Source organism: Coturnix japonica, chromosome 5 (genome assembly GCF_054131305.1).
Source record: "Coturnix japonica strain WE chromosome 5, WE-NBRP24, whole genome shotgun sequence".
Taxonomy (NCBI): domain Eukaryota; kingdom Metazoa; phylum Chordata; class Aves; order Galliformes; family Phasianidae; genus Coturnix; species Coturnix japonica.
In genome coordinates, this window is record NC_140667.1 from 32,076,806 (window position 1) to 32,103,483 (window position 26,678).

The following is a 26,678-nucleotide window of genomic DNA, read 5'->3' on the forward strand; positions in this document are numbered from 1 at the left end:
GAACAGTATCCAAAGATGGAATGAGATAACAATCAGGCAAAAGCCCTTCTCCCAAATCCCTCTATCCTCTATTTCTAATAGCAAGTCTAACAAATTCCCTAAATTCAAGGTCTCATTTCCTGTCCAAAAAGCTACTAGCCACAAATTACAGTTAACTACAGAGGATAGTCAATCAATATACTTATAATATCACTGTTTTCAAGAAAGATACTGACTGATACAAGATAAAACAACCAAGAAAAAAAGAACAAAAAGACACATCAGCTTTTGCATCTATAGCAAATCATATAGTTTTCAACAAAAATGAAAAAAGTGAGCAAAACAATCCCAATAGAAAATGTGAACATCACTAAACACAGCATTTCTTTGTGTCGACCCCAGCCGTCCTTATTTTGTTCTTTATTTTGCAAAAACAAGTGAACTGATAACTTTTAGAAAAGATGGATTACTTGAATCTACCAAGTTGTTTTACATTTCTTATGTAAGAGAAAGGCACAGCACTTTCTCACAAACCATGAAGCCATTTACCATGTAAAAGTTTATTCACTTATTAACATAAACAAGCCCCTATATACAGAATAAATCAGCACAAATCTTCTACTCAGAATTTTTCTGAATCTGTCGCATGAGAAAATACTACATTTACACTGAGCAAATTAGATATAGAATAACTTCAAGATTATATGCAGTTACATATTCAGTTTCATCTTCTTTTAAAATGTAAAATGTACCAAAGATCTGCAGTGTAACAAGCTAACTTATTTTTTAATTCTCTTCCAGTAACTAGGCAACTGACAACTGTCCAACTGAGAATTATCTCTCTGAACAGCTGGCAATCAACACTAGAGTGGTTTTGTTGTTGTTGTTTTTCAGTTGTGGTTTTTTGTCCCCTCTTAGTAGAAGGAACAGTAATGACAGCTTCTTTACAAAACTACACAGCTCTGAATAATCCACCTCTGAAACCTCCACCTTTTAGTGACCTCCCCATTTCCATTATCCCAGAAGTTGAACTTTTAATTAAATGTTTACAACAGAATCTGAAAAAATCTTAGATTCATATGTATGAAGTCCCTATTTAGTGAATGTCAGAGCTTAAAAAAAAAAATATCAAGAATAAAAGTGGAATGGCCACGACAACAGACAGCTGAACTACCTCCAATTTAACTTTTAACTGCGTTATCTCCCTTTTATTTTTAATATTCATCCATAGCTGAAAAATACTATTTCACTAATATTATTCCATGAGTAGCTTTTAAAAACACTTACTCCTTTTGCTAATTTAGCTATCTTTTGTAAGTGGTAATTAACTTGGTAATTCCTTAATGGTATAAAGGAAACAATGGTGAACCACACTTGATATTACACCTTCCCCCTTCCTATAAGTTTAATGAAACTCAAAAGTGAACTTTTCATTAATAAGTCTCTATAATTACTTGTACATGCAATGCATTTGAAAAGTTTTTCAGAGTCACAATGAGATAATTTCCAAAAGGGAACATGAACTAAGTACAGCTAGATGATCTCACATAATTCATGGATGTTTAAAAAAAGACATTCAAACAAAACATCTCTAACAATTCACTTCATAAAAACATCACAGAAACATAACTTCATGTATTCTACATGAGGAAGAGGAAGGAAACTCCTCCTTTCATATTCTCCAAATATTTAGAATACTACTGATCAGAAATCTGTTATAAAAACAACACAGCTCCTCTATTGTTAAAAGCAGTAAAACCTTATCTCCATTTAATTATGTTTTTATTAAGCTCTGCTCTTAATATGATCTGATTTAAGTACACATATGACTTCATATTGCAATAAATTAAAAAACAGTGACCGAGCTCAAATTCACTCAAGCATCAAGTTCAGATCAGGCAAGATCCTGTTGCAAGATAAACAACGTGATGCAATGTAACATAATTTTGTGCGTGTGTGCAAGTGAGAGACTTGAAAGGGGCGGGGGTGAGTGCTGAGAGAAAGCAAGAGAAAGCAAGCACGCGTCAGCATTCACACTGGAAAAAAAACACATGTCCACAGGAGTTCTCAGTCCAGCACTTGCTATAATTTAGAATGGAGAAACAGGAAAAATAATAATAATAATAATAATAGCATAAAGCAACAAAAATACTGTTGCTGCTTTGTATTGTTCGAAATGCAACCATAAATCAAAGCAGATCAGCTGCTTTCTTTATGAAGTTTCCTTTATCAATATTCATGCAGAATGGCTACATCAGTATTTAGATTCTGGACCAAAACTTAGTAGTCAATACATACACTATACTTCTCTACAAAAGTTATCAGCATTATTTTAAAAGTAGGGCCTATTTTTTTCCAGTCTAATTTTGTTTCTACTAATCCAGTGGGACAAGAGTGAAAGAATCAGGGATAAGCACAAACTTAAACTACAGAAGCTCAGACAATGAGAAAGTCAGCTGGTAACCTGAAAAGAGAAGAATAAATTTTGTACTCAAAAAAAAAAAAAAGACTCTGGTCAAAATGGATTTATGTACTGCTTCCTATTTTGTGATCCAAGATGTTTAGCTAAAAGCTGCCTTTTTTTTTTTTCCTTCAATGCCTTGTAATTAGAGCTGCCATATAATTCTTCAGTAATTATGTCACTTTTTTGATGCACAAAAATAATTCCAACTGAAATCATTCTGCATACTGAAGTCCTATATCACAGAAATAAGAAAGAACACTGTTAGATCATAGAAACTACTCACGACTTCCGTATTACAACCAACTTCCTCCTTTCCAAACAGCTACTTAGTCAGACTGTGCTAACACTTTTTGGAAAAATAAGAAGTCTCACAGAAACTTCAGTGAGCAAACATTTCATACTGAAAAGCACAGTGAATGCGATTCAAGTCACACACAGAGTACTACCAGCTATAATACAACCAGAATAATCGCTTTAGAAACATTGCACAAAAAAAATAAATTGTATCTTTATATTAGCTATTTCATAAGGTCCCTTTTCCCTAATGCTATATGAGCCTGAGGGTCTGGAAGAAACCCAAAAGTTATCAGCTTACGGAATGCCAGGACCTCTGAAAATTCCGCAGGCTTGTGGTCAAGAGCAAACAGAAAGACCAACAAGAGCTAGCCCCATTGGAGTCCATTTCCCAGATCTATTCCACACCTTAGCAGCTATCAGTCGACAGCTTCCTTAAAACACTCACTTTCTACAAGATGTGGCTGCAAATCCAAAGCAGAAATTATGAAGTCAAACTGGAACTTTATTTGCACCTGTTACAGTTAAACAGTTTGAGCCTCTCTTCCCTTTTAGGAGAGAAATGTTTGTCCCAAACATTTACTGTTGTCTAGCCCGCTACTTATTGTTCAAAGGTTTCTCTGCTACTCCTGATACATCTTAACAATTTGCAACACAAAATAATATGTAATTCTGATTTAATCAGAAAACAGTAGAAATCTGCTGGAGTACTAAACAAAAGATCTAATCTTTGGAGCGTCCTTTCCAACTGAGTGTAAATAAACTGTAGTAAAATGAAAAGGCTTGTAATTTGGCATTTTAAATATACTTCATAAACACCAATTTTCTGTAACGTCCTTGCATATCTCATACTACCTCATGTATAATGCAGAAAATCTATTTCATTTTCATCTATTGACAGCGAATTTAATTTACTATTGCGGCTCTTTACGCAGATTATGTTATTAATTCTGCAATCAAGCTCTTTTGAATGCTTTTATTTCTTACTAGAATTTTCACAATTCTACATTGATTTTCTCCCCCACTCTATCATACCTTTCAAAACAGTCATATTTTTAATCTTCCTTAAAGGGGAATGAAAAATTTAAAAAAGGAAAAAAGAAAAAACATATGAGAACAACGAGCATCAGCTTATAAACTGAACACTTCAAAAAATAAAAAATAACTACATGCATTACTTTAACCTTGGACTTGTAGGAATTACAAATCTCATTCATCAAGGAGATATACAACAGGTGCATTAAAATGTCCATAACAAAAATCACCAACATAAGACCACAATATCTCCACAAATAACAAGTTATCCATTTTTGCTTCACACTGAAGTTAGAAGACAAAGATAAACGCTAACACGTCGGTGTCCTATTTACACCCATACCAATTGCCTTCACTGTTTTAGACAATTAATCTTGTTAAACTAGACCAAATGAAAAGTAGCTCTTATTTTTCCACAGAAAAGACGGTAACACGTATTCAATTCTAAACCATCAGATTATCATCAAAACAGAATCAAAACAACAAAACCAGTATCACTTATGATATTATTTTCATCAATTTACAACAACTCCTCCAGATCCCATTCAAATACAGAATGCTAATGTGTTAATCTTAAGGAAAAAAAACATATTATCCAATTGCAGAAATCAAAACGTTTTAGACTGTAATGCAAGACCCCCGCTTCAGAACTTTTAAAGAAGAAATATTAAATCGGGTATTTAATCCTTATCGTACTGTAATATTAAAAACATGTTTCTTGTGTACAATTTATGAAAAATACTTGCTCTTTAATCATTCAAAGTGTTTCCCTTTTATAATAGAGTTTTCTTCCACCACCATGGTAAACATAATATAAAGAATATCTAAAGAGCAGCGCCTGCCCTCTTTACTTCACTCCAGAGCCAGTGAACAAAGCAATGAGGCATAAAGAAGGTACATAATGGATTTAAAGCAAATGGCCCATTCTTTAAGAGGAGGCCTCTCAATTTTACTCATGCTAGCTTAATTGTCATTTCAATGTCTAAAAACTTCAAACAAACAATTATTTTTACACCAGCTGTCAGGTTGGTTCCTTAAAGCTAGTTTTACGTTTTTTGTTTTTCTTTTTTAACTAACAAACAAAGCAAACAAATTTTTTTTTCAGCAACACAGAAAACATTCTTAGACATACATCAAGCAGTTAGATTACTAGATGATAATCTTCCCACTTAATTCCATACATCAAGTAAGATGGAACATTATATTCACTGTTGCACTTTGTAGCAGGTTTTTCAGATAAACGTTTTGCAATGCACTAGATGCTTATACGCGAATGCATGAAACATACTGACATGTTTCGTACAACCTATGGGACTCAAACATAAATAATCAGCTAATGTTTGCACCTACCTGGGTAAAAATCTTTGGATTTAGACAGCTTGATGGTGGCCCCAGTCTCTTTCTGTAACTGAACAATTGTCTGTCCTCCCTTCCCAATTATAGATCCAGCAGCATAACTAGGTATGAGGACCTTTAGAAAATATTGGCCATCCTCTGAAAAAAAAAAAAATCGAGATATGCATGGTTAATATGACTTAGAAACTTTGATCTCGCCCTCCCAGACCCACAAGTAATGTTACATCTTTAGCCACATTCGGTATTGCATACATTTACATCTAACCAGTTGCGTCATTTGCAAGACACATTTGGACTATGTCTTTGACATTTCAAAATATGTACATTTATTTTAAGCAAAATAAAGGATCCAGATACATTCCTTAATTCCATGAAAGAATAAAAATTTAATTTTATTTCAAAGGTGGAATTTTTTCAGCTTTTCTTCTGGTAACCACAGCATACAGAAATGACTAGACCTCTTTAAAAAAAAAAAAAAAAGAACCTCTGCACAAAAACGTGCCTTGTTACAACTACAACCTTGCTTGAAAATACTGCAAAAGAAATGCCAAAACTAAGGAGGAATGAATTGCAAATTCTGATGGGCTATTTGTTTGTCATTAGCAAACACATGAGAATAGCAATTAGCTGTTTCATGCATTCTTCTTAAGTGAGAAAAACGACTACTCTGCTACCAAATAACCCACCCAAAATGTGGGGTTTAATTCCAAGCATCTCAGCCACTGCCAAGAAAACAACTCAACATGGTGTGGATGGAATCACTTGCCTAAGTAATCCTGGTGTATTCCTTTAGCACTTCTTAAGCAACAATGATCTCTTTTAAGCTCATTATTTAAAAGACATTAAGAAGAATTTTTCCCAGTTAATCAAAAGCCTAAGTCACATATTGTAAATACACTTAAAAGGTGATGAGATAGACAATGAGAGTCACTACTAGCATTAAAGCCTACAACCAGAACTGTAACAAATACATATGCAGTGAATGGGGGAAAAAAAAATATTCCAATCTGATCCAGGAACTGATTTATTATCAGTGTGATCTCATCCCAAGTCAGTAACACTGAAGTCTGACAGCCTTCTGTAACCAGCTCTGAAAAAGTGCAGGACAATAAAGGTTGGTTGATTCCCCAGATATAGGCTCTCCTCAGTGATTAAGTCCCATTGGCTTTAGCATCAAGATTTTTACCATAGAATCTATTTTACTAAGTGACTGTTGGGTTTTTCCTCCCCTCACCCCTCCCCCCCTTAAGCAAAAGGAGCTATCCGGGTTCACCTCACTTTCCCCATTCAAACCTACAAGCGCCTTAAGTGCTTGCGTGTGACAATAGTGCCCATCCATATTCATCCAGCCGGCTGCACGATACACTATATATAGCCAGACTGCTGTCTTAATATCGGGCAAATAAATTCACCTCTGCCTCGGTGCATTGTTATGACGACTCCGGTGCAAACGAGCGGAGGAGATGCCGGTCCCGTTATAACTCATCTCCCCCGGGCAGGGCGGGCTGATAGCTCCCGAGACCCCGCGGCAGAGCCGGCTCCCCCCGCAGCAGCCAGCCCTCGCCCCCCGCCAGCCAAACAACACCGTGTAGAGGCTGACAATAGCACCGAGGCCAAGGCAGAGGGAAACGCAGGGCAAGGCTGAAACGCAACTTGTGACCCGAAGGATGCAAAGGGAAGAAAGTGCGTTTGTCTCCTTCCAGCCGGCTGCCATTGATCGGAGCCAATTGTGCGGAGGGTGCGGGGGGAGCCCCGCACGCTTGCCTCCCCGCCGCCGGGTCGTGGCCGCGTAGCCCCTGCGTGGGTATTAAATCAAAAGCCCGGTGGATGCTGAAAAGCGACGCCATTTTGATGAATGATAACGTTAGAGAAATGGGAATGCTTGGGGGGGGCGAGGGGGAGGCAGGTAGGTAGGGAAGGAAGGGGAGAGGTGGGTGGGTCGGGCGGGGGGAGGCGGCAGAGGAGATACCCACCGCCCGTGTTGGTCCTCTTGGTGCTGCCCGCTTCGGGGGGGGCTTCCAGCGGTCTTTTCCGGGAGTCCGGCGGGTCCAGGTCTATGGGAACCCCGGTGTGGGTCCCGTTCTGCTGGATGGGAGCTGCCGCCATCATGTTTGCTGCTGCTGCTCGGAGAATTGTCTCTTCCCTTCGGTGTTGGGGGGGCAGGGAGGGAAGGGGGAGGAGGAGGAGGAAGGAAGAGGAAGGGAAAGGGGGAGGAGGAGGAGGAGGAGGGGTGGGGGCTCGTCCCGTGCTCTTGTCCTTTTCGAAAATGTAGAACTAGGCTCGGGGTTGCCGAGGATGCTGCGCGCCTTGTTTATCTGGCAGCCAGGGGGAGGGAAGGAGAGGGAAGGAGGGAGGGAAGCAGGCAGGACTGGGCTGGAGGAGCAGCTGCAGTGCAGTGTCAGGAAGAGATGAGGAGCGGGGAGACGGGAGCGAGGGGGCGAGAGAGGGGAAAGAAGCGGGAGAGGGGAGGAGGGGGAAGTGAAAAGAGTGAGACGGGAGGAGGAGAGGACGGAGTGAGTGGGAGAGGAAAGGAGGGGAGCGAGTGGGAGAGGAGGGGAGCGAGAACGAGTGAGACGGAGAAGAACAGGCGGGAGGGGGGAGCGACGGAAGGAGGAGGGAGCGGTGTAAATGGTGGGCGAGTGAGCGAGGGGGAGATGATTCACACCGCCTCCCAGCCCCTCCGGCCCCTGCCCTAACGCTGCGGCACGGCCGCCCGCTGCTCCCAAGCCCTCATGCTCTCTTAGGCTGACGGGCTGGGCACGGGGCTGAAGCGGGGGGGGGGGGGCTCCGCGTCCGCCCAGCACCACCGCCGGACGCTTCGGCAGCTGGCGGTCTCGGCTGGGCAAGGTCCTGCCGCGAGCAGGGGCTCACCGACCTCGGCTATACAACCCAGAAACCCCAGAGACAGGAGAGGTTAGAGCCGGGGAAGGGGGTTCCAGGTTGGGGGGGAGCAGGGGCATGTGTCGGGGGGGGGGGGGGGGGGTGCTTATGGGGGAGCTTACAGAAGAAGGTGGGTTCTCCCTTGAAGACGGGCGGGAGATGTAGCCAATGGGAACAAAAGAGAGCGAGGCTGGGATTGAGCGGCGCGGCCAATCGTGGGTCGTGCACGGCAGAACCTTTGGGGGGGGGAAGGCGGGGGTGGTTTAACCTCTGCGGCGGCCCGAGGGGTGGGGGTTGGCGGTGGGAGGGCGGGTGGAGAGGCAGCTCCCGCCCCAGGAGGGTCCGTGCAGTGATGCCGCGTCACCTGGGTTACGCGCAGAGCCTCGCAGGCCCGCGGATGCGAGGGAGGACGGCTGAGGCTGCAGAGGAGGCGGCGGGTAGCGGGGCCGGCCGCGCCTCCTCCGTCGGTGCCGAGCGGGGCTGGCTCTTCTGCCGGCAGCTGGGCGAGGGCCGATCCCGCGGGCTCAAAGGGAAAATAATAAAGAGATTATTTCTGTGCAGTGACAGCTGGGCTAAGCCCGAGCTGCGTGACACAGCGCGGCATTTCTTACATAAATATTTAATGGAAACGCAAAGATGTTTCACTGCAGCCAGGGGTGTTTCCGTTTGCAAATGTCAAAGTATTCAGGTTGAAGCTTAAAAGGGTTGCGAGGTGCCAAAAACGTGAAGGTGGGAGAGATTGCCCGTGTGCTGGAAAGGCATTTTTACTCCTCTCTGTGCTGTTTAATCCACTCATTACCTTTGAAAACATCGGCAGAGTAATATAACCAGAACTGCCGTGATAAGTGCCAGAGCATCAGTTCTGTACAGAATTTAGCAACATGCCTTTACTGCGTTAAACCAAGTTGTGTGCTAAATTCATATTGCTGCATGTGTGTATGGAATGGCCGCTGTCTCGGTTTCTTGTCCAATGCAGGCTGAAAACCTGGCTGTCTGTGGATGAAATCCAACTTCCATTCTGAGCTCCCAGGGAGACCCAGCCTTAGTGTTAGTAATCACTTACCACTAATGCTGCTCAAAACAAATTTTAGAGCTTAAAATACAGATTTCATACATAATACATAGTACAGCACATCGTCTTGCAAGTACTTATAAATTATGAGACAGATATCTAATATACTATTGGGTATTAAAGCGTGGATATTTTAGCATCTGAACAGACTCCTGCCCGAAAGCATTCACAAATTAAAGACCCAATCCAACATTGTAAATTGTAAACTTTCAATGGCTTCTGTGGGAATTGTGTCCCAGGAATGCAGTATCTAGCCTCACAGTTGGATGAAACAGATGCAGCACATTCAGTAACAAGTTGATAGCATGTAAAGTCAGAAAAAATATTGTATAAAAATGGAACGTTCATAATCATTTTATACCCTTTGTATCTAAGATACTCTGACTCATGGTTGCTTCATTTACTGACTGAAATAAAATTTTTGGCTTCTGTTACCTTGGCGGTTGCTGATACAATTATGGTACAGCAAGCTGAGGACTCTTTTGGCTCTCTCATTTTTCTTTACTAAGTTCCAGTTGAAGAATTTTAATTAGTATTTGAGCCAGAAAGAAAACTGTGTGGCTTAAAAATCTCAGGTCCACTTTGAAGGGTCATCAGTCCCAAGCAGCCTCTTTTTATTTGTAAACTGAGCAAATGGCTTACAGAAAATGTAGAAGACAAAAATAAAAAAACATTGATGTTCAAATGAAGCCATTTTTAGTCAGTTTCCGCAGTGGAACTGTAATTTATAACACTGCTCCCTTTATCTATCTGAATGTGCCCCATTCATCTGTAGTAACACTGAATCAAACAATTCTCTTGTTTTAAGACCACATCTGTTTTACTGTGGCCCCTGCACCAATTTTAATTATGTGGCACATCTGATTGGATTCAGCACCTGCAAATGTTCCCTTTGGGAATTCCAATTAGCTCGTAAAACATTTACTCAATTGCATTCTTTAAATAGAAGTATTATTTTATCCTAACAACAGGAATACTAACATGTAGAATAAAAAAGGGTTTTAATGTGATAAGCAGCGTATGTTGTTTGTGTATGTGTCTTCCATAAGCTTAGAGGAAAATGGTAATCCTGAAACCTAATTTCTCCAGGCTCAGCAGATGTCTGTCCTGTGTTAGTCTGTTTCTTCACGAACAGCTGTCTCACAAGTGCCTCCCCTTGTCTCTACAGAATGTCTTTTGTTTAATAATTTCTTGATATGTTATCTCCTGGTCCCACTAAGACAAGCTTTTAAAAAATCTTTTTTGGTACCTATAAGTAGTCTCTTTATAGTTGAATAGGTTTTGAAGAATTTAGCTAAAGCTATAGAACTAGACTCCCAGCTGGTTTCTTAGTAGCATTTCTACTCACCTAAGCAATTGGCTGCATAAGTCAACATTTTCAGTTATAATTAACAGTTGCAACAGCAATTTAATATTACCAAAATTGTTAGTTATTACAGATATGATTCAGAATATGCTTCTGTGAAAGCCAGTAACCTGTCTGGAGCGGGGATCTTTAGGTCTAGGGGCATATGACAGAAAGCGCAGCCCTCTAGCGGCAGAGGTCACGGGTAGTTTTTGCAAGCTGTGATTTTATCACAGGTGAGGGGTAGCAAAATATTTTTAGCAAAACAAAACAAAACAAAACAAAAAAAAAAAAAAGAAAAAAGAAGAAAAAAAAGCATACTACCCAGGACACTGCCTAGTGGTGCTATCAGCCTCCTGTATTTTTCATGGTCTGAAGTACCTGTGGAAATACTGGAGGCCTGTTATATAGCTTCGTTCACATTCTGCCATGATTTCTGTGGAGGAAGGAGCAATGGAAACATTTTAAAATGTCTGTTATCAGCAGAATTTCCCTTTTCTCTAATCTGCTTCCCTGCTATTCTTTTCCATCCAGTTCCATACTGGCGTATATACCCAGTTGTTCTTCAAGCTGTTCTGAGATCTCAGTACCTTTTCCTGTTTCTTTCAGTTATCTCCTACCAGTTAATATATTCTGTAAGTTCAAGAAGAATTAGTTCAGTGATAGTATGGAATGCAAGTTCTAAGAACAGTCTTGTCTGTTAGAGGTGTGAATGGTCTCTCTCACAGGCATGAGAGCTGTCCTTAGAAAAGACAGGGATTAGAAAGATGGAGAAACCAAAGTAATGGAATATATATGTTAACACATACAAGTCCACAGGGTAACTTTACATTGATTACCTCAGTAAACACCTCCTAACCTGATAAGGTTCACTGATCATCAAAATATCTGAATCAAATGTGGCCTGTTTCATGTTTTAATGGTTCGGTGACTACCTTTGGAACCAGACTCAACTCTTTTTCTTGTAGAGGTGATGGATACCTCTTCTAGCTAATAGAATGAATGGCTTGTTTTTCCTCTTATAGGAAATATGACAGAGCCCAGTAATCATTAGATGAAATATGATACCTCTTAAACATCCAGAGTAGGTAAAAGAAAACAAGTTGTGTTTTTATTCAGAACAATAATGGTAGCATTGGGCATTTTTCATTATCAAACAATAGCTCTAGCAATTGATGTCTGGCAAATCTTTGCTTCACTAAACAACAGTTACTTAAAAACTGAAAATATAACTTACTCTTTTAAGCCTTTAACATAACGCCTTCTGTTTATGAAATGTTTTTTTTTCTGCAGTAGTCTATCAGCTAAACTATAGTCATTCTTGATTAAACTATCCAAGTGTTCTTTGTTTGAATACTTCATGAATTGTTCATCAGTAAATATTTTTAAATCTCACTGGAACTTCTAAATTGCATCAGTGTTAATCTTAGGAAAATCATACCCAGATTTAAGGAAGGAAGCCAAACATCTCATTTAGAAAGAAAAAAGCCTGATTATTCATTTTCCAGTATTTACATCCCCTGCATTTTTCACACCTGTCTTGGATGCACAGTACGGGCAGCAGCTAAATTGTTTCATATTGCAGATGGTTACTGCATGGTAGCTTTCTTTGCTTTCTTTGTGGATGGTGACTTCACAGTGGTAATAATTTGACCATGCCATTTATCATAATATGAGTATGTTAACCAAAATTCTCTGCATAGAAGTGGAAGGAGAGAGTGAGTATAGAAAATCAATGGTCATTTCTGCTGTCTTAGCAGAGAGATCTCCTACTTCCTCCTACTCCACAGCATTCAAAATTCTTAATTCCTACAGATGTAAATCTCTTTTATGAATTATTCCTGTGCTTTTTCTATTTTGAAGTTGCCTAATACCATACCCTGATGTTGGTATGAAAAATAAGATAACCTCAGAGCAAGATCATTTTTTGCCTCTTCAAGGAATTGACTAGGATCATGGTACAATCCATAAAACTCCAGTGGCTAGAGAATTTTTCCACAGTGACTTGCGGTACAGTTAGACCTTTTATTTCTTAGAATGAAAGAAACTGAAGACTTGATATCAACCATTTTTCAAGAGCTGTATTCTTCTTCCCTGTCTTCACATTTAATGTTCAAATAATCATATGAATCATAGATTAAAACAGATGCAAGGCAGGAATAATTCAGTTGTGTTGTAACCCAGTAGGTGAGAAATAACAACAGTTTATGTCAGTTTACAGTGGTGCTGCATACGTGTTAGCGTTGTATTACAAAAGAATGTCAGTGAAGCAGCACAGCCAGCTATCACTCCAGATCCTTAAAGATGTACTCATCTAAGTATTAAGGGAAAGAGTATACCTGTTTTTAATCTCTGCTGTTAAAACTGATATTGCAGTATCATTTTGTCTGCCTTCCACTGTCTTACTTATTTTAAATTTTGACATTTTAGGGTAAAGGAAAGACGAAGAAGGATGATCTTGTCATGAAACCTGATCCTCTGTAATACTGTACCATTTCCCGTGAACTGAAAGAAGTGAAATAATGTGGTAACCCTTAGGTAGTTGTAAGGTTATCCCTACTGAAGCTCTGTCATGATTTCAAAGATACTGATGCAGTCTTGGTTGTTCACATGAATTAAAACCAGTGAAGAAGGGTCATATCTTGAAATATAGTCTAATGACACAGGATATTTTGAAGGATTTAATTTGGCTATAGTTCTGTTGACAGAGTTATTTTAGTGAATGGAAAGAATGGAAAGCGAGGAAGTAAACATTGCACAGGAGACAAAGGGGAAACAAGAATGATACAACTGAAACAAAGGTACTGTTTTTTTTGTTCTAACCATGATTAGCAAAATTTGAGTTGTGACCATCATTTTGCTCACTTCAAAAATGCATACTATTTCAGACCATTAAGGGGTATATACTAGTAAAATTATACTAGCAAACTCTTCTGTGTTAACGCCCCTCCAAAAAATACATTTTTATCTGTGTAATTTGTAATCAACCTTCCAAATCATAAGCTATTCTGGCAAAAGTAATCTTTTTTGTGAGGAGAATATTAGCATACCAGAAGGATTTTTGCCAATGGAAAGGTGGTTAAAGTCACATCTGTAACATCATTGCAACAGCAAAAGTTCCTAATAAAGATTTGGACATCTTTAATAATAATTTTAAAGTCTTAGTGTATAAAATGCATATGCAAGTTGACTAAAAATTAATTTTCATCACAGAGAGATTTTAGGCAGGTGTTATTACTTTCAAGAATACAAGGTTATGCTTGGAACTTCAGCTGATTCTTCCCTGTGGTTTAGCATATGCCTTAGGGTTTGCCCTTAAGAAATTAGTTTGCTACACCAATATAAGTTGATTATTCCAGTGCTTTATAGCTCAGTCTGTTTGAAAGTAATTATTGCAGAATAACTGGGGATTGAAAATTCTAGTAGAGGGTAGTAAAGACATAAAACTTAGGATAAATTGGCCAGAGTGATTTGGCACATAATCTCACTGTTTGCCGTAAAAACTTACATCTGTGTGTCAGGGGCACACAATTGCTATCTGGCCTGAGTAAAATGTAGGGATTAGACATTGTTGCCTGTCCGAGACAACTTGCATTCCTTAGTGCAGTGAGGTTAGAACTGGTAGTCAATCAGTAGTACAAATGTATCTGAATTATTGAGCTACCATTTTGAGACAAAAGGAGGTAGTGGCAAATTATTAATTACTTTGGGGTTTATTCATCTTATCATTCTGTTGCAAAATATAAATGATTTTGATTTATAATTCACAAAGACCAGTATAGTGAAATTTGTATTTGTTTGTAATTGGATGCATGACCTGAAATCCAAAAAACATAGAACGAATAATATGCTGTAAAAAAAGCATATGTCTGTCTACCTTGCTGAGTTAATGCTACATTTCTATTTATTTCAAAGGATGACAGCAGCATTGCTTCAGTATTGCAGATTTAAGCCTCCAAATCTCATCCAAGCTTACTATAAATCAATAAATCTGATCCTTTTTTTTTTTTTTGTATATGTGAGCTCTTAAGCATTTTTCAGATAAGCCATATATTATTTTAAATTTTCCACATATATTTGTAATTAGGAGAAAAGGTTTTCATTTTTTCTGTTTATTTGATTGTTGGTTTTTCTTGAAAACCCTCCAGGCCGACAATAGAAATTCACAGACCTACTGGATACAAACAGTCTGATTGATTTCAAAGGGCTTTAAGTCATTTAATATTAAATACTTAGGGGGAAAAATAAGTAGAGAAAGGAAGGAAATTGTATAAAAGTTATTAAGATAAACTGTAAGGCTTTCATGCCAGAAGAGAAAGTATTTTTATATTCTATTGATGGTCAATTTGAATTAGTTTTGCATAGATATATTTTTATAGAGAGAGTGAGAGAGATGAAGTGTCTAGAAATATATAATTTATCATTTCTAATAAGGATAAACAGCTGGTATATAATTAAAATTTGGCAGGTACAGAAGTGAAAACTAAAGACATACATTCCAACAATTCAAAATCCAAGATAAGGTAAAAATTGTTATGTTGTGTATATTGATAAGAAACAGATACAAGCATGATGTAAAGTTGTACATAATTTATGAATATGTACACATATTTTTAAAAAAAAAAAAAGTTTTTCTTCTCAGTTTTCAGGTTTAGGTGGTTTCAACTGGAGCAGAGAAATTCATATGTTGACACAGTAAAAATAAAATTACTGCAGAAGTGATTCATTGTGAGATGAATGCCCATACAAAGTACAAATGAAAAAATACAGAAATAGGATCATTGTGCATATTAGCAACAGTGCTTATAGATTCGTCATAGCTTACAACAAAGGTATTTATAAGTGGACCTCCTGCCTCTGTCACATGCTGTCATTTCCTTGGATTGACTGCTGTTAGATTTCTGTAATCCCGAGCCCTGGGATCTTGTCCTACATGTTTACCCCACTTGGTATGTCTGTTAGTAAGTATTTAAAATGGAAATGAACTCTAAGCTTTGTATGTGTTTATAACAAAGGATTTAAATCCCTTAAAACCCATATTTATGATTTTTTTTTTAATCTAGTTTATAAAATATGTGTTCAATCTGATAGCTTACATTTGCCAGTTTTGCCAGTTAAGGTTGGTTACTGCCTAGAATTTTTTTACCTTGTTAGGATGTCATGGCGATGTAATTAAGGAATATGTTCATGGATGAAGAGAAGCATAGAATAACAGCAGCCACCATGCATATTTTTTAATAGAAAGTGTTGACAGCTTTCATAACTGTAACTTACTTGAAATATAGAAAACACAATAATATTTCATGCTATAGAAGGGTGATGACAGATACAGATACACTACAACAACTACTACTTGTGTGTTTATGTTGAGATGCTAAGAGGTCCATTAAAACTATCATATCCCATCTCACCTCAAAGGTTGTTGTGAATCATAGAATCATATAATGGTTTGTGTTGAAAGGGACATTAATAATCATATAGATCCAAGTCTCCTTTCAGGGACACTTTCAGGTTAACTAAAGCCCCATCCAACATGGTTATGAACATTTCCAGGGATGAGGCATCCACATAATCTCTGGGCAACCTATTTCAAGGACTCACTATCCTCATAATAAATAATTTATTCCCCATGGTCTAGTCTGTATCTACCCTCTTTTATTTTAAAGCCATTATCCCTTGTATTTTCACTCCCTTATAAAGGGTATCTCCCTGTCTTTCCTGTTGGCCTCCTTTAAGGACTGGAAGGCCATCAGAAGGACACCAACAGTCTTCTAAACAACTCCTACTCTCTGAGCCTTTTTTCACAAAAATGTTCCAGCCTTCTGATCATCTTCTGAGTCTTCTGGACTTGTTTTAACAGGTGTTTTGTTTGTTTTCAGTGTTTTTTTTTATTCTTGTTCTTTTGGTTTGTTTTGTTTGGTTGGTTTTTTTGGTTGGTTTTTTTTTGTTTTGTTTTGTTGTTTTTTTTTTGTACCAGAGCCCCAGAGCTGAATACCATAGTTCAGGCACAAACTCACAAAAGGGCAGCAGAGGGGAAGAATTATCTCCATTGACCTGCTATTCATTTGATGTAGCCCAAGAAGCAATCAGCTTTCTTTCCTGCAAGCTACTACTCATTTTGAATTCATCCAACACCAGTAAGTCCTTCTTCACAGGGCTGTTCTCAATCCATTAATCACCCAGCCTCTATACTTGCTTGGGATTGCCCTGACTCAGGTGCAGCACCTTGCCCTTGTTGAACTTTATGAGGTTACCACAGGCTCAATTCTCAAGCCTCTAAAGGTCCTCCTAGATGACCTTACTTCCCTTCAGTGTGTCAGCCACTTGCTGATCTCCACAAGACTTGGTATCAAGCTGTTGACTGTAACTCTTTGAGTGGGACCCTATCTACCAAATGGACATCCTGTTAAATCCACATCTCTATAGTTTGGATACAAGGATGTTACGTGGGACAGTGTCAAATGCTTTACGCAAGTCAAGTCCTGGTAGATGACATCAGTTCTCTTATCCACTAGCACTGTAACCCTGTTGCATAAGGCCATCAAATTTGTCAGATATTATTTGCCTTCAGTGAAGCCATAGTGGCACACTTTCAGTACTCCAGAGGCTTTATCATAGTTTCCAGGATCTGCCTGTATTTCCTGCCATATTAACTGTTTAGTATAAAAAATATTATTTCCCCCCAATGAATTTACTGTGCTTTTTGACTACTTAGTGTTTTATGAAGGTGTGGCAACTGGTAGCACTAAACTATTGCGCATGCCAAGGAAAGCACACATAACATGGTGATGCTGAAAAACAAGTATGTCAAAGCTTTATCAAATGTTAGTAGCTAACTGTAGTCGTAAAAGTGTAAGCAGTAAACACAGGTGGCGCAGCCAAACTCAAAAAAATTATTTTGTATCAGAATTGAAAAGATTTGATTCAGTTATGCAAATCCTCATTGACTTTATACACATATGTTGTTATATTCAACACAGTTTTCCCCAAATCAATCAAAACACCAAAATTCTTTTTTCTGCTTTTCCACAACTTTTTTTCATAAGATTTCTTCTACTTAAATGTAATTTTTATGGTTTTAGGAAATAGTTATACCTCAAATGCTCATATGTATGAATGGAAATATTATCATAATTATCTTTTGGATTGCATGGGTGTTTTATACATTATTACATCACCATACTGTGGAGGAACTAGGTTGTAATGTATACATCCAAAGATTATGCATCACTTAAAAATCATTAAAAGGAATTTATCTCTTCATTACAGTTGTAACATTAACCGAAAAAAACAAATTGTCAGCTTTCCAGGAACATTTTGTTTATTCACAACCTCTAAAATTTCATAGGACAATATGTCATGTAATGAAACAAATGCTTGGAATTATAGATTCTGCAACACTGCATTGTATTCTGTGAAAGTCACTTATGGGGAAAAAAAACACACACATTTTCATACTATTCAATGTCATCTTAATAAAACACATGATGACAGCAGGCATTAGTTGAATTGAAATTTGAATTATGTTTTATTATGATTGTTTTCAGCATTCAGTTTAGTGAAATAATATTCTTTGTGAATCCTGACATTTGAAAACAAAGCTGAAGATTGTAATTATTTTATGAAATTAAACATCTCTCCTTTGTATAGTGATTATACTAAGTTCTCTTTAAAATGTTTGGAATTTCATCTTAATTCACAAAGCCTTTATAATAAAAGCAAAGTGACCTATTATAAAACAAGCATGTACATCTATGCACATTAATGCATTTTTGTATATATGTGAACAAAAATAAAGCACATTCTCAATAATGATGTACATTTTACATGCTTATATATGTATTCTTATCCATGTATTCATACACAAAATCATGCAGCAATGTTGAGCCCTCTAGTGGTAAAAAGCTTCTCAGTTAGGAAGGCTTTCATCAAATGGTAAGTATATACTCTTAAATGGCAGGTGTCCAAACTCAACAGTGCTATTATGCCATAAAAGATGTTCAGAATGACTTCTCATAGTTAGGGTGGGTCTGTATTTATTTGAAAATGCAGCTCTTCTAACAGAAGAGTACTTATGATACACTAATGATAATTTGTTATATCTGTTTCAGAAAAACCACAACAACACATAAATACTGTCAAACTAATACTGTTAAGTAAGCATCTTTACTCTCAACATCAAATTACATACTTCTACAGGTAAGTACTAAATGGTAGAGAAGAATCTTCTGCCTTTCAAATTGAAATGAATGTTTATCTAATTTGGCCTTTCCACACCAGAAAAAAAGATTTTATTCTTGAGAGGCCATGAGCAGTGTTTATTTCAACCAGATTACTTTATTTGTGTCACTTCTACATGGTAATTACCATTTTCCTATAGCTTTTTGTCTCATTAACTTTAGATGTTAAAAATTATAGGATCTAAAGTAATGTAGAATCTTCATTATTGATGATTTTAGTAACATGGTGGCTTTTGAGCCAGTCAGATTCTATTAAAAAAATTATGTGTCCATACAATGCATCTATTTGGTTCCCTTTGTTAATATATGAACATGTTATAACACACAGTATATGTTTAACATACAAACAACATCAGCTGTACAAATAAGGAATTGCGGTGTAGAGTGGCAGGATCTGTAAGATTTTCTAATCTAGTATGTAATGAGTGAACTTTAAGAATGTGAACTTCGGCATTTGAATTGTGCTTACAAGCAAAAAATTCTGCAAAATTGCTAATGCATATAGAGAATTATATACCTGTTAGAAGTTCATATAGTACTTCAGTTTTTGCTTTGGAAATGATTCACTCCATTTAAGAAAAGCCAAAGCCCTGCAAGGAAAAGGTAACTGGACATTCTTATGTGTATGGTCCCCAAATGCAACAGCTGTGCTTGGCTCACACTAAGCAAAAGGATCAGGCTTTGTATTTGACATAGAAGTGAGTACTTGCTTCATAAATATGCAGACAATTCACTCGTTGAATAAAGCATACTAATGTCAAATTCAAAAGGGAAAGCTGGACTTCCAGACTTTGTTACAAAGCTTGTCTGCATATCATGCATGAAGGGGCGACTGGATAAAAGAATATTTCCAGAGCAATGGTAATACTGCAAAGCTGCCTTCTTTCCAGTCAGTGGTCACATTGCTTGTCTACCTGCAGAAGCCACTGCTTGTTCTCCTGGTAATCCTTACTGCGTTGGGTTTTTCTTGTGCCTGTGTGAAAGCAACTCATTTTCACTAAAAGAGTTAGAGAATACCTCCAGCCTAGCTCATGGTGTTGTTTGTTTTTGTTTTGTTGGTTTTTTTTTGTTTTTGTTTTTTAATCAATTCTATGGATTGTTTCAGTAAAATGAATTTTGGTAAGGGATAAATAATTCATATTTATCAGTAATACGATAAAACTGTTGCCTACATACTGGGAAAATACTGCAGTTACTACTGGAATTGGGATGGAAGCAGCAGAAACACAGCAAAATAAAGGTTTTAGTTTATAATTGACTGAATTGTAGACAACTTCCTAGGGTATTTAAAATGTGAGTTTTTCATTCAAAAGTGTTACTGAATGACAGCCTGATAAGAAATCATAGACTGCTAGTGTGAAGTCATCAAGTCAAATTGTAGTCTTCAGTCTGCTTTCTCCTTCACATTTGATGTTACTGTCATCTCCTCTGCATCTTGCAAGTATAGGTTGCATCGTACAATCATGGAAGCATGAAAACAAAATCATGGAGAGAACCTTAAAGATTAGTTCCATTCCCCCTGCCCTGGGGGGGCAGGTTTGCCAGCCACTGGATCAGGCTGCCAATAGCTTCATCCATACCTGGGTGATCTGTATCCATGATCACATGGAAAGTGAAAACCCCAGCGAGAAGAAATTTTGCGAACTGAGATGAGTTTCATTTCTTTCCAATGGTATGTGTGGTACTTTCTGTATCCATTATCAATTTCTCTACTACAGCAGAGGAAATAAAAAGAAATCTAAAATCTGTAACTGCAGTAATTAGATTATGCTCCATTTCTGATAGTAAGATCATACATATGTGCTGTCAAATATATTTCTACTTCCCTTCAGTATACCAAATAAATTTATTTATATTTTTAACATAATGCAAGATTTTCCATTATGTGTTTTTATGTTATTGTTTATTCTCTCCAACATTTCTCATCTCCACTCCGCTTTAATACTAATTCAAAACTTGCGTTAGTTCTCTTTTCACAGCAGTACAGAAAGCTCAGGTTGAGATTATAATTTATGACAATACTTAAATCTACTTTAGTCACTTTTTTCCTTAGTTAGATTCTGCAATCCTATACATATAAACTGCATTTTTAAATCTGAACCATGTTCCTTTTTCTCTGTCTGTATTAAATCAAATTCTTCTGATTCTGCCTATTTCAATATCTTCATTTAGGTTCCCATACTAGTAATCCATCCCTTAGTTATCAAGAGTCTGCTAATCATCTGATTATTAAACTGTATGCAATGTTCTGATAAAGTTAGACACTTTTCAATAACTTTCATAGTCTTCTCCTTCCCATTCTACATTCAAAGTGGATATGAGGTTTATTATGTAACAAATTTGAACACGTTAAAATAACTTCCCCTTTCAAATTGTATTTTGCATACAATTTATGCATAACCTTTTGCTTGTTCATCCCCTATGGGGATCCAGCAAACAGACTCAAAATGCAAAGTATGTATAGAAAAAAGGTTTCTATTGTAGCAAGAAAGAAATCCCAAAAGCTGATGGGGTAAAAATAAAACAAAACTGCTGATTGATCTTTTTCTGACAAAATAAAACATGCTTCTAGCTCATAGCTGTGAATTTTATGAGTTATAGCGTTTGAATAATAAATAAAATACCCTTCACTTCATATAGTGAGTTAATTCCAAGTGTTATGTATTGATGTAAAGACTTCTGATCACCATGCCCATACTCAATCAAAATTAAAAACAAACAAACACACAGATAAAGGTCTCACAAAGAAAGGCAAGCTGGTAATTCTATACTGTGGTTAAGGTTCCTATGAAACCTACCAATCCCCAATTTCCCCAGAGTAAAATGTTGTTACATAGCTTTTGATATAATGGTGCTGTTCTTTTATTCCACAGCTTAGTCAGCTCTTTGGGATACTGCACATGTGGGTTGATTGAAACCTTAAAATATATAAAATATTTAATTAAAATATTGCTTTTTTGGGCCTAGAAAAATTCATGAACTATGAAATAATATACCTATTAATTATATACAGACAAATCAAAATGGGTTTTCCTAATATTCTGATCTAAGTATAATTAAGTTAAAATAAAGTAAAATGAAGATATTGCTAAAAGTTAGAGCCTAATTAAATCCCTTTTCTTTCATCAAGTACTTATTTCTGTGTATTTGAGCCAATGCATAATGTATATATATGTATTTCTTTATGGCTGTTCCACTTCCCAAGTCTGCTGCGAATTGGCCTGCAGTAGCTCAAATCTCAAATCTTTAGCATTACTTAACATTTCTTCTTACTGGCCAGCTGCTTCCAGTATTCACCACTTCACAGTACAGCCAGTTTCTAGGACTTTACATATTATAAAAGGTACTGAAAGCTTTAACTCTGTTTTCCTCCTCTTAAAAAAAAAAAAAAATGGCCTTTCTTCTCTCTATTCAAACTGCCAAGACATGGCAATGCATGCAGCTCCCTAACCCACTCCACTAAACTGTGACTATGAGGATAGAAAAAAATCCCAACTACATGCATAAAAAAAAGTGATGAAGATATAGTGTCCATGTAATAGTAATTAATAATTTATAATTTGTATCACAATTAATAGTAGTCACGATAGCAATCACAGCAGAAAGAAAGGGCTCAGTCTGATGTTCAAGTCTTATGCTATCCTTTTCTTATGCTTAAGGTATGAAAAAATAAACACAATAGAACAGAAAATAAAGATGTGATATTTGGATACTTACTTCTTGTTAATTTTACTTACTCTTTGAAAGGGCAGAATCCTGGCTGACCAGTGCTTAAATAAGCTAATGTACTGATATTCAAAGTCTTGGTTGGACCTCTCTATCTTCTGGTGCAACTTCTATGTAATATCTGTAATAAACTGCACATAAGAGAGCAAGTTCTGTTAAATTTCAAAGAATAAAACAGCACCAAATCAATACTATCACATTTTATAGATCTTATTAAAATGTATTAAATGACATTATTTAACATTAAATAAAGATTGACAAATTCTTCTAAAAGATTTAGAAGGATTCTAAAATAGTATGAAAAAAAAACCAAACAACTGGTAACTTCTATCTTGTTCTATTGCAACAGAAATTCATCTGCAGGGAAGTTAATAAAAATAAAATTCCTTAACCGCTAGTGTTTTTAAACTACAACATACTCAGTGCAACTAAATAAAGCAAAACAGTCTCTGAAAAGACTAATAATTAAAACAAAAACAGATTTACAAACTTCTGTTAGGACCAATCATAAATGCCATAGTAGATTTACCTGCTACCTTCCAGAAATTAGGATTATATTGTAAGTATCTATTGAGAGCACAAAGTGTTCTCACTTTGAGAGTTTATTTCTCACTTGAAGGTTTATTTCAAAACCTTCAGTAGGTAAACCTCGTACTATTTTTCTTGATCGCAGTGAAAAAATAGATTTTTTTTTTCCCCGCTTCCAGGATGGATTTTCTCTCTTTTTCTATTAAAACAACTAAAACTTGAACCAGGGAAACTGAATGAGGGAAAAGAAATTGAAACTAAGAAAAGAAGTTGGAAGGCAACTGAAAATTGACAAATAAGTGTCAGAGCAGAAAATAATGGCAGTTTGCCAGCCAGCTGCAAAAACTAATTCAGCTTTAGATAAGGAGATTTTAAGGGGAAAAAGGACAAGCAAACTTGAGAAAAAGAAAGAAAAAAGGGAGCAAAGAATAAATCCTTAGAGCTGTGTTAAAAAAGAAACATAGGCAGTGCTTTGTTGTTTTAACTGCAGAACTGCAAGAGGGGCTTTTCATTGAGTCTTTGAATAGCACCAAAGAAATAATGAGAATAAAGTGGAATCACTAAAGGTTTCCTTCATGCAGTAGCTTATAGACCAGTCCTCAAAAAGGGATTTAAAGATTAGCTTTTCTAGATAAATAGAAATTACTAATGACAATGTGTTTTTTTCACCAATCTACATATGGACATAAAAATTGTGCTGTATGTATACATAGCAAGAAATGGCTAAGAATGTGTGACAAAGGAACAGCTGACAAATAAAACAAAGCAAAAAACGTTCAGTGGAAACAACCTTTTCCTAGAAAAGAAAAACACTGAAAAGTATTTCAGTGAGCCAGAATGTAATTCTCAAGAACATTTTTTTTATTATTATTATTATTTTTCCTTCCGTAGGTACATCATGTTTTCTATTTCATGGTCAGAAAGCATGTAAAAGAATGAAGTGATGAATGCTGTCTGGACACAACAGAAGACCAAAATAGCAAGCTGGTATATTAAATAACGTGGAGGACAGTCACAGGTTTGTCCCCTCATCTGTCACTAGGCCTTTTGATCAGGCTGTGAATAGTAAGTCAGCATGACGTAATGCTGCTGGTTATTATGCACAGATCTAATGACTGCATCTACTCTGCCCAATTACAGCATTCTCAGAAGCGCCCTTAAAACAAAATCTTCTGACCATTCAGATTATACAAAGCTTAGCGGTACCCCCAGCACACCTTGAAAATACTACCTTTTAGCTAAGGATTCCCTGCAAGTACCAGGTTCTCAGTGTGCCCTCACATATGCCCCCTCTGTGAACCACATCTTTTCACCTCCATTATGCATGGCTTCATTCCGTTGCATGGAATTCCCAGAGCAGCACAGCATGACCATCCAGCTTTTACACTGTACTCTAAAACACAACCCTGTAACCAAGAGAGAGAGGCAGGATGCACAGCTCTCTTACACTGTAGTATGCACCTTATATGTGAAAAACCTGACATTAAGACAACAGATCAATTTGGCTTGTATCAGAAAAAAGCTTTGAATAGTGTAACTAACATAAAACTCAGGGAGAGTTCACATAAGATATTTAAAATATTTCTTACACGTTTATTCTGAGAGGGAACTATGAATGGGAAGAATTGCTTTTTGCAATGGTATGACAAAACTAGGAATTATATTCTGTTTTATTATGAACTTGTAACTCAGAATTTAAAGGGATAATTAAAAAATATATATATATTTAAATTCTATTTACATTGTCAGTTGTAACATTTTTATCAGCACAGATTAGAAAACTGTAAAATACAGAAACATGCAGACCCTCTGTTTAAACTTAGTCACAGACTATAGAGTAGGGCATCATTAGTTGACATTTCAATTGTGAAAGTTTCTCATTCCCTGAATGCTTAGGCAAATGAGGAATTTAAGCCTTATGTTTTTAATGGCTACAATTTCCAACAGCTGTTTCAGATTGACAAAAGAAATTCATAATGGTCATTATTTGTTCTTTTGGGAAGTTTCTTTGGCCGTTTATAACGACTTAATTGTTTTTCTGCTACTCATCAGTGCTGATGGCTACACTTCCAGTAAGGTATAGCAAATGAGGTTGTTGCTTGTGTTCTATGACCTGTAAGACCCTAACCTTTGTCACCATCTGTATTTTTTTTTTTTACCATCTTCTCCTATTCATAAATTACCACCATCTATCTGTACTAATTATTAATATCAGTTGTGTTTGAATATGGTTTGGTTTTTTTTTCCCTGGGTTGGAGGCGCATTCATTCAGTGCCTGCTGTAACTCTTTCTTCCTTTGGGTATGCATATGTTTTATATACTGTCTGAAATATATCTCAATTGTATAAGTGAACAATTCCCAAATGATACAGGCTCTTTTTTTTCTTCTCTTACAAACCTTTCTTATTAAACTTCTACAAGAACAAACTGAAAGAAGGAAAATTACTTTTTAAACGTATCACTTTTAACTTTTAGACATCTTGCAGAACACATGGAATTTTTCCTTCAAAGTCTTCTTCTAATACACTGTGATAGAGAGTTAAAAGTGAGAAAACAGCCTATATGAGACCACCAAATTAGATAAAATTTGTGAGCAATGAAAAAATAACTGGCAGGCATCTTTTATGGCTTTCTACCTTTTCTAGACCTTTAATTAAATTACTGATAGAAACCAAGAAATTATACCATTCTTATTATAGCAAAAGTTTTTAACATATGCTTAATCAGACAAATATTTTCCTTGATATTTAGAAAGTTACTTGTGTATTCAAGAACTGCTTTTGGACTTTAGTCTGGCAAAGGCTTCTGGGGATGTGGTTGCCCATGAATGCATCAAATTTAAATCATGCTGCATGGATTCCAGGATACCAAGGCTAATATCTGCAAGCCCAGTATCTCCCAAATGCATAAAAACACATCATGGATTAGAAATTCCTTGCTGATATGTGTCTCCAGTTTCATTCCTGTACTGTTTCAGGAATCATTCTGGAATAGCAGCACAAAATATTGCTATCCTGATAGATCCCATATTCAGGTAATATAAAGAGAGCTGCTTTATTTTTTGATTTGTTTTAATTTGTAAGAAGATAAAGCTGAAATCTTGACTTTACCTTTAACAATATCTATTTGGTAGCAGTTCCTATGCAGAAATTCTTTGCTTTTAATGGTTTGAGATACACTACATTTCTCTTATAAAATATTCTGTGAAAAGATGAGATGACATTTTTAGTCATTTCTTTTAAAATTCCTTATCTTTTTGATGATGCAGTTATTTACTTTTTTTCTTTTAAACTTCCTTTTACCCAACTTTGTTTATTCTTTGCAGCAGTACATTCTTGTAACCATTATTTTGATAAATTTCAATGGAAATCTTTCCACAAGGACAGTGTAGTCCTCTAAGATGAACAGTATTTTCATCTGATTAATTTTCATATTTTTAAAAGCTAGTCCTCTTCAGCACCCACTAAAAATTATAAAACTATCCCTCTGGAAAAACAGCGAAAACTCTCAGGAGAGCACAAATCAGCAACAAACTGAAACACAAATAGTACACTGATAGCTTTCAATCTTCACAGTCTATACTAGAGGACTAGTAGGCCTCTACACAACTTAGATTTGGGTACTGTAAAGACCCTTAGAAGTGCTTTTTATCCTCTAGTTGAAAAATACAGATGGGAGCTCAGATAAGAGTCATCTTGATGAGACTCGTAAGATTCTTGTTTCCCTATAAAGGAGTTATAAAAAAAAAAAAAAAAAAGA

The 26,678-nt window shown here is 36.8% G+C and overlaps 1 protein-coding gene and 1 long non-coding RNA gene across 8 annotated transcripts in view; one reads left to right on the forward strand and one right to left on the reverse strand.

Annotated features, from left to right (window-relative positions):
- NOVA1 (NOVA alternative splicing regulator 1) overlaps window positions 1-7,278 on the reverse strand; it is a 123,514-nt gene extending 116,236 nt beyond the window's left edge. For all 5 annotated transcript variants that reach the window (XM_015864914.3, XM_015864913.3, XM_032445172.2 and 2 more), the window contains exons 1-2: window positions 7,102-7,278; window positions 5,123-5,266 (exon numbers count right to left, since the gene is read on the reverse strand). In XM_015864914.3, coding sequence (XP_015720400.1) covers window positions 5,123-5,266; window positions 7,102-7,237 — 280 coding nt within the window. In that variant the 5' untranslated portion in view covers window positions 7,238-7,278. The remainder of the gene's footprint in view (window positions 1-5,122; window positions 5,267-7,101) is intronic.
- Window positions 7,279-7,721: 443 nt separating this feature from the next.
- LOC107315001 (uncharacterized) lies at window positions 7,722-26,131 on the forward strand. 3 transcript variants are annotated; one of them, XR_014947199.1, is made up of 4 exons: window positions 7,766-8,041; window positions 18,537-18,624; window positions 20,113-20,337; window positions 23,811-26,131. It is a non-coding gene; the product is annotated as an uncharacterized LOC107315001 (long non-coding RNA). The 3 variants fall into 3 exon arrangements; XR_014947198.1 differs by lacking the exon at window positions 20,113-20,337 and having other exon boundaries at window positions 7,722-8,041; XR_014947200.1 differs by lacking the exons at window positions 7,766-8,041; window positions 20,113-20,337 and adding an exon at window positions 16,023-16,562 and having other exon boundaries at window positions 23,811-23,947.
- Window positions 26,132-26,678: the final 547 nt, after the last annotated feature.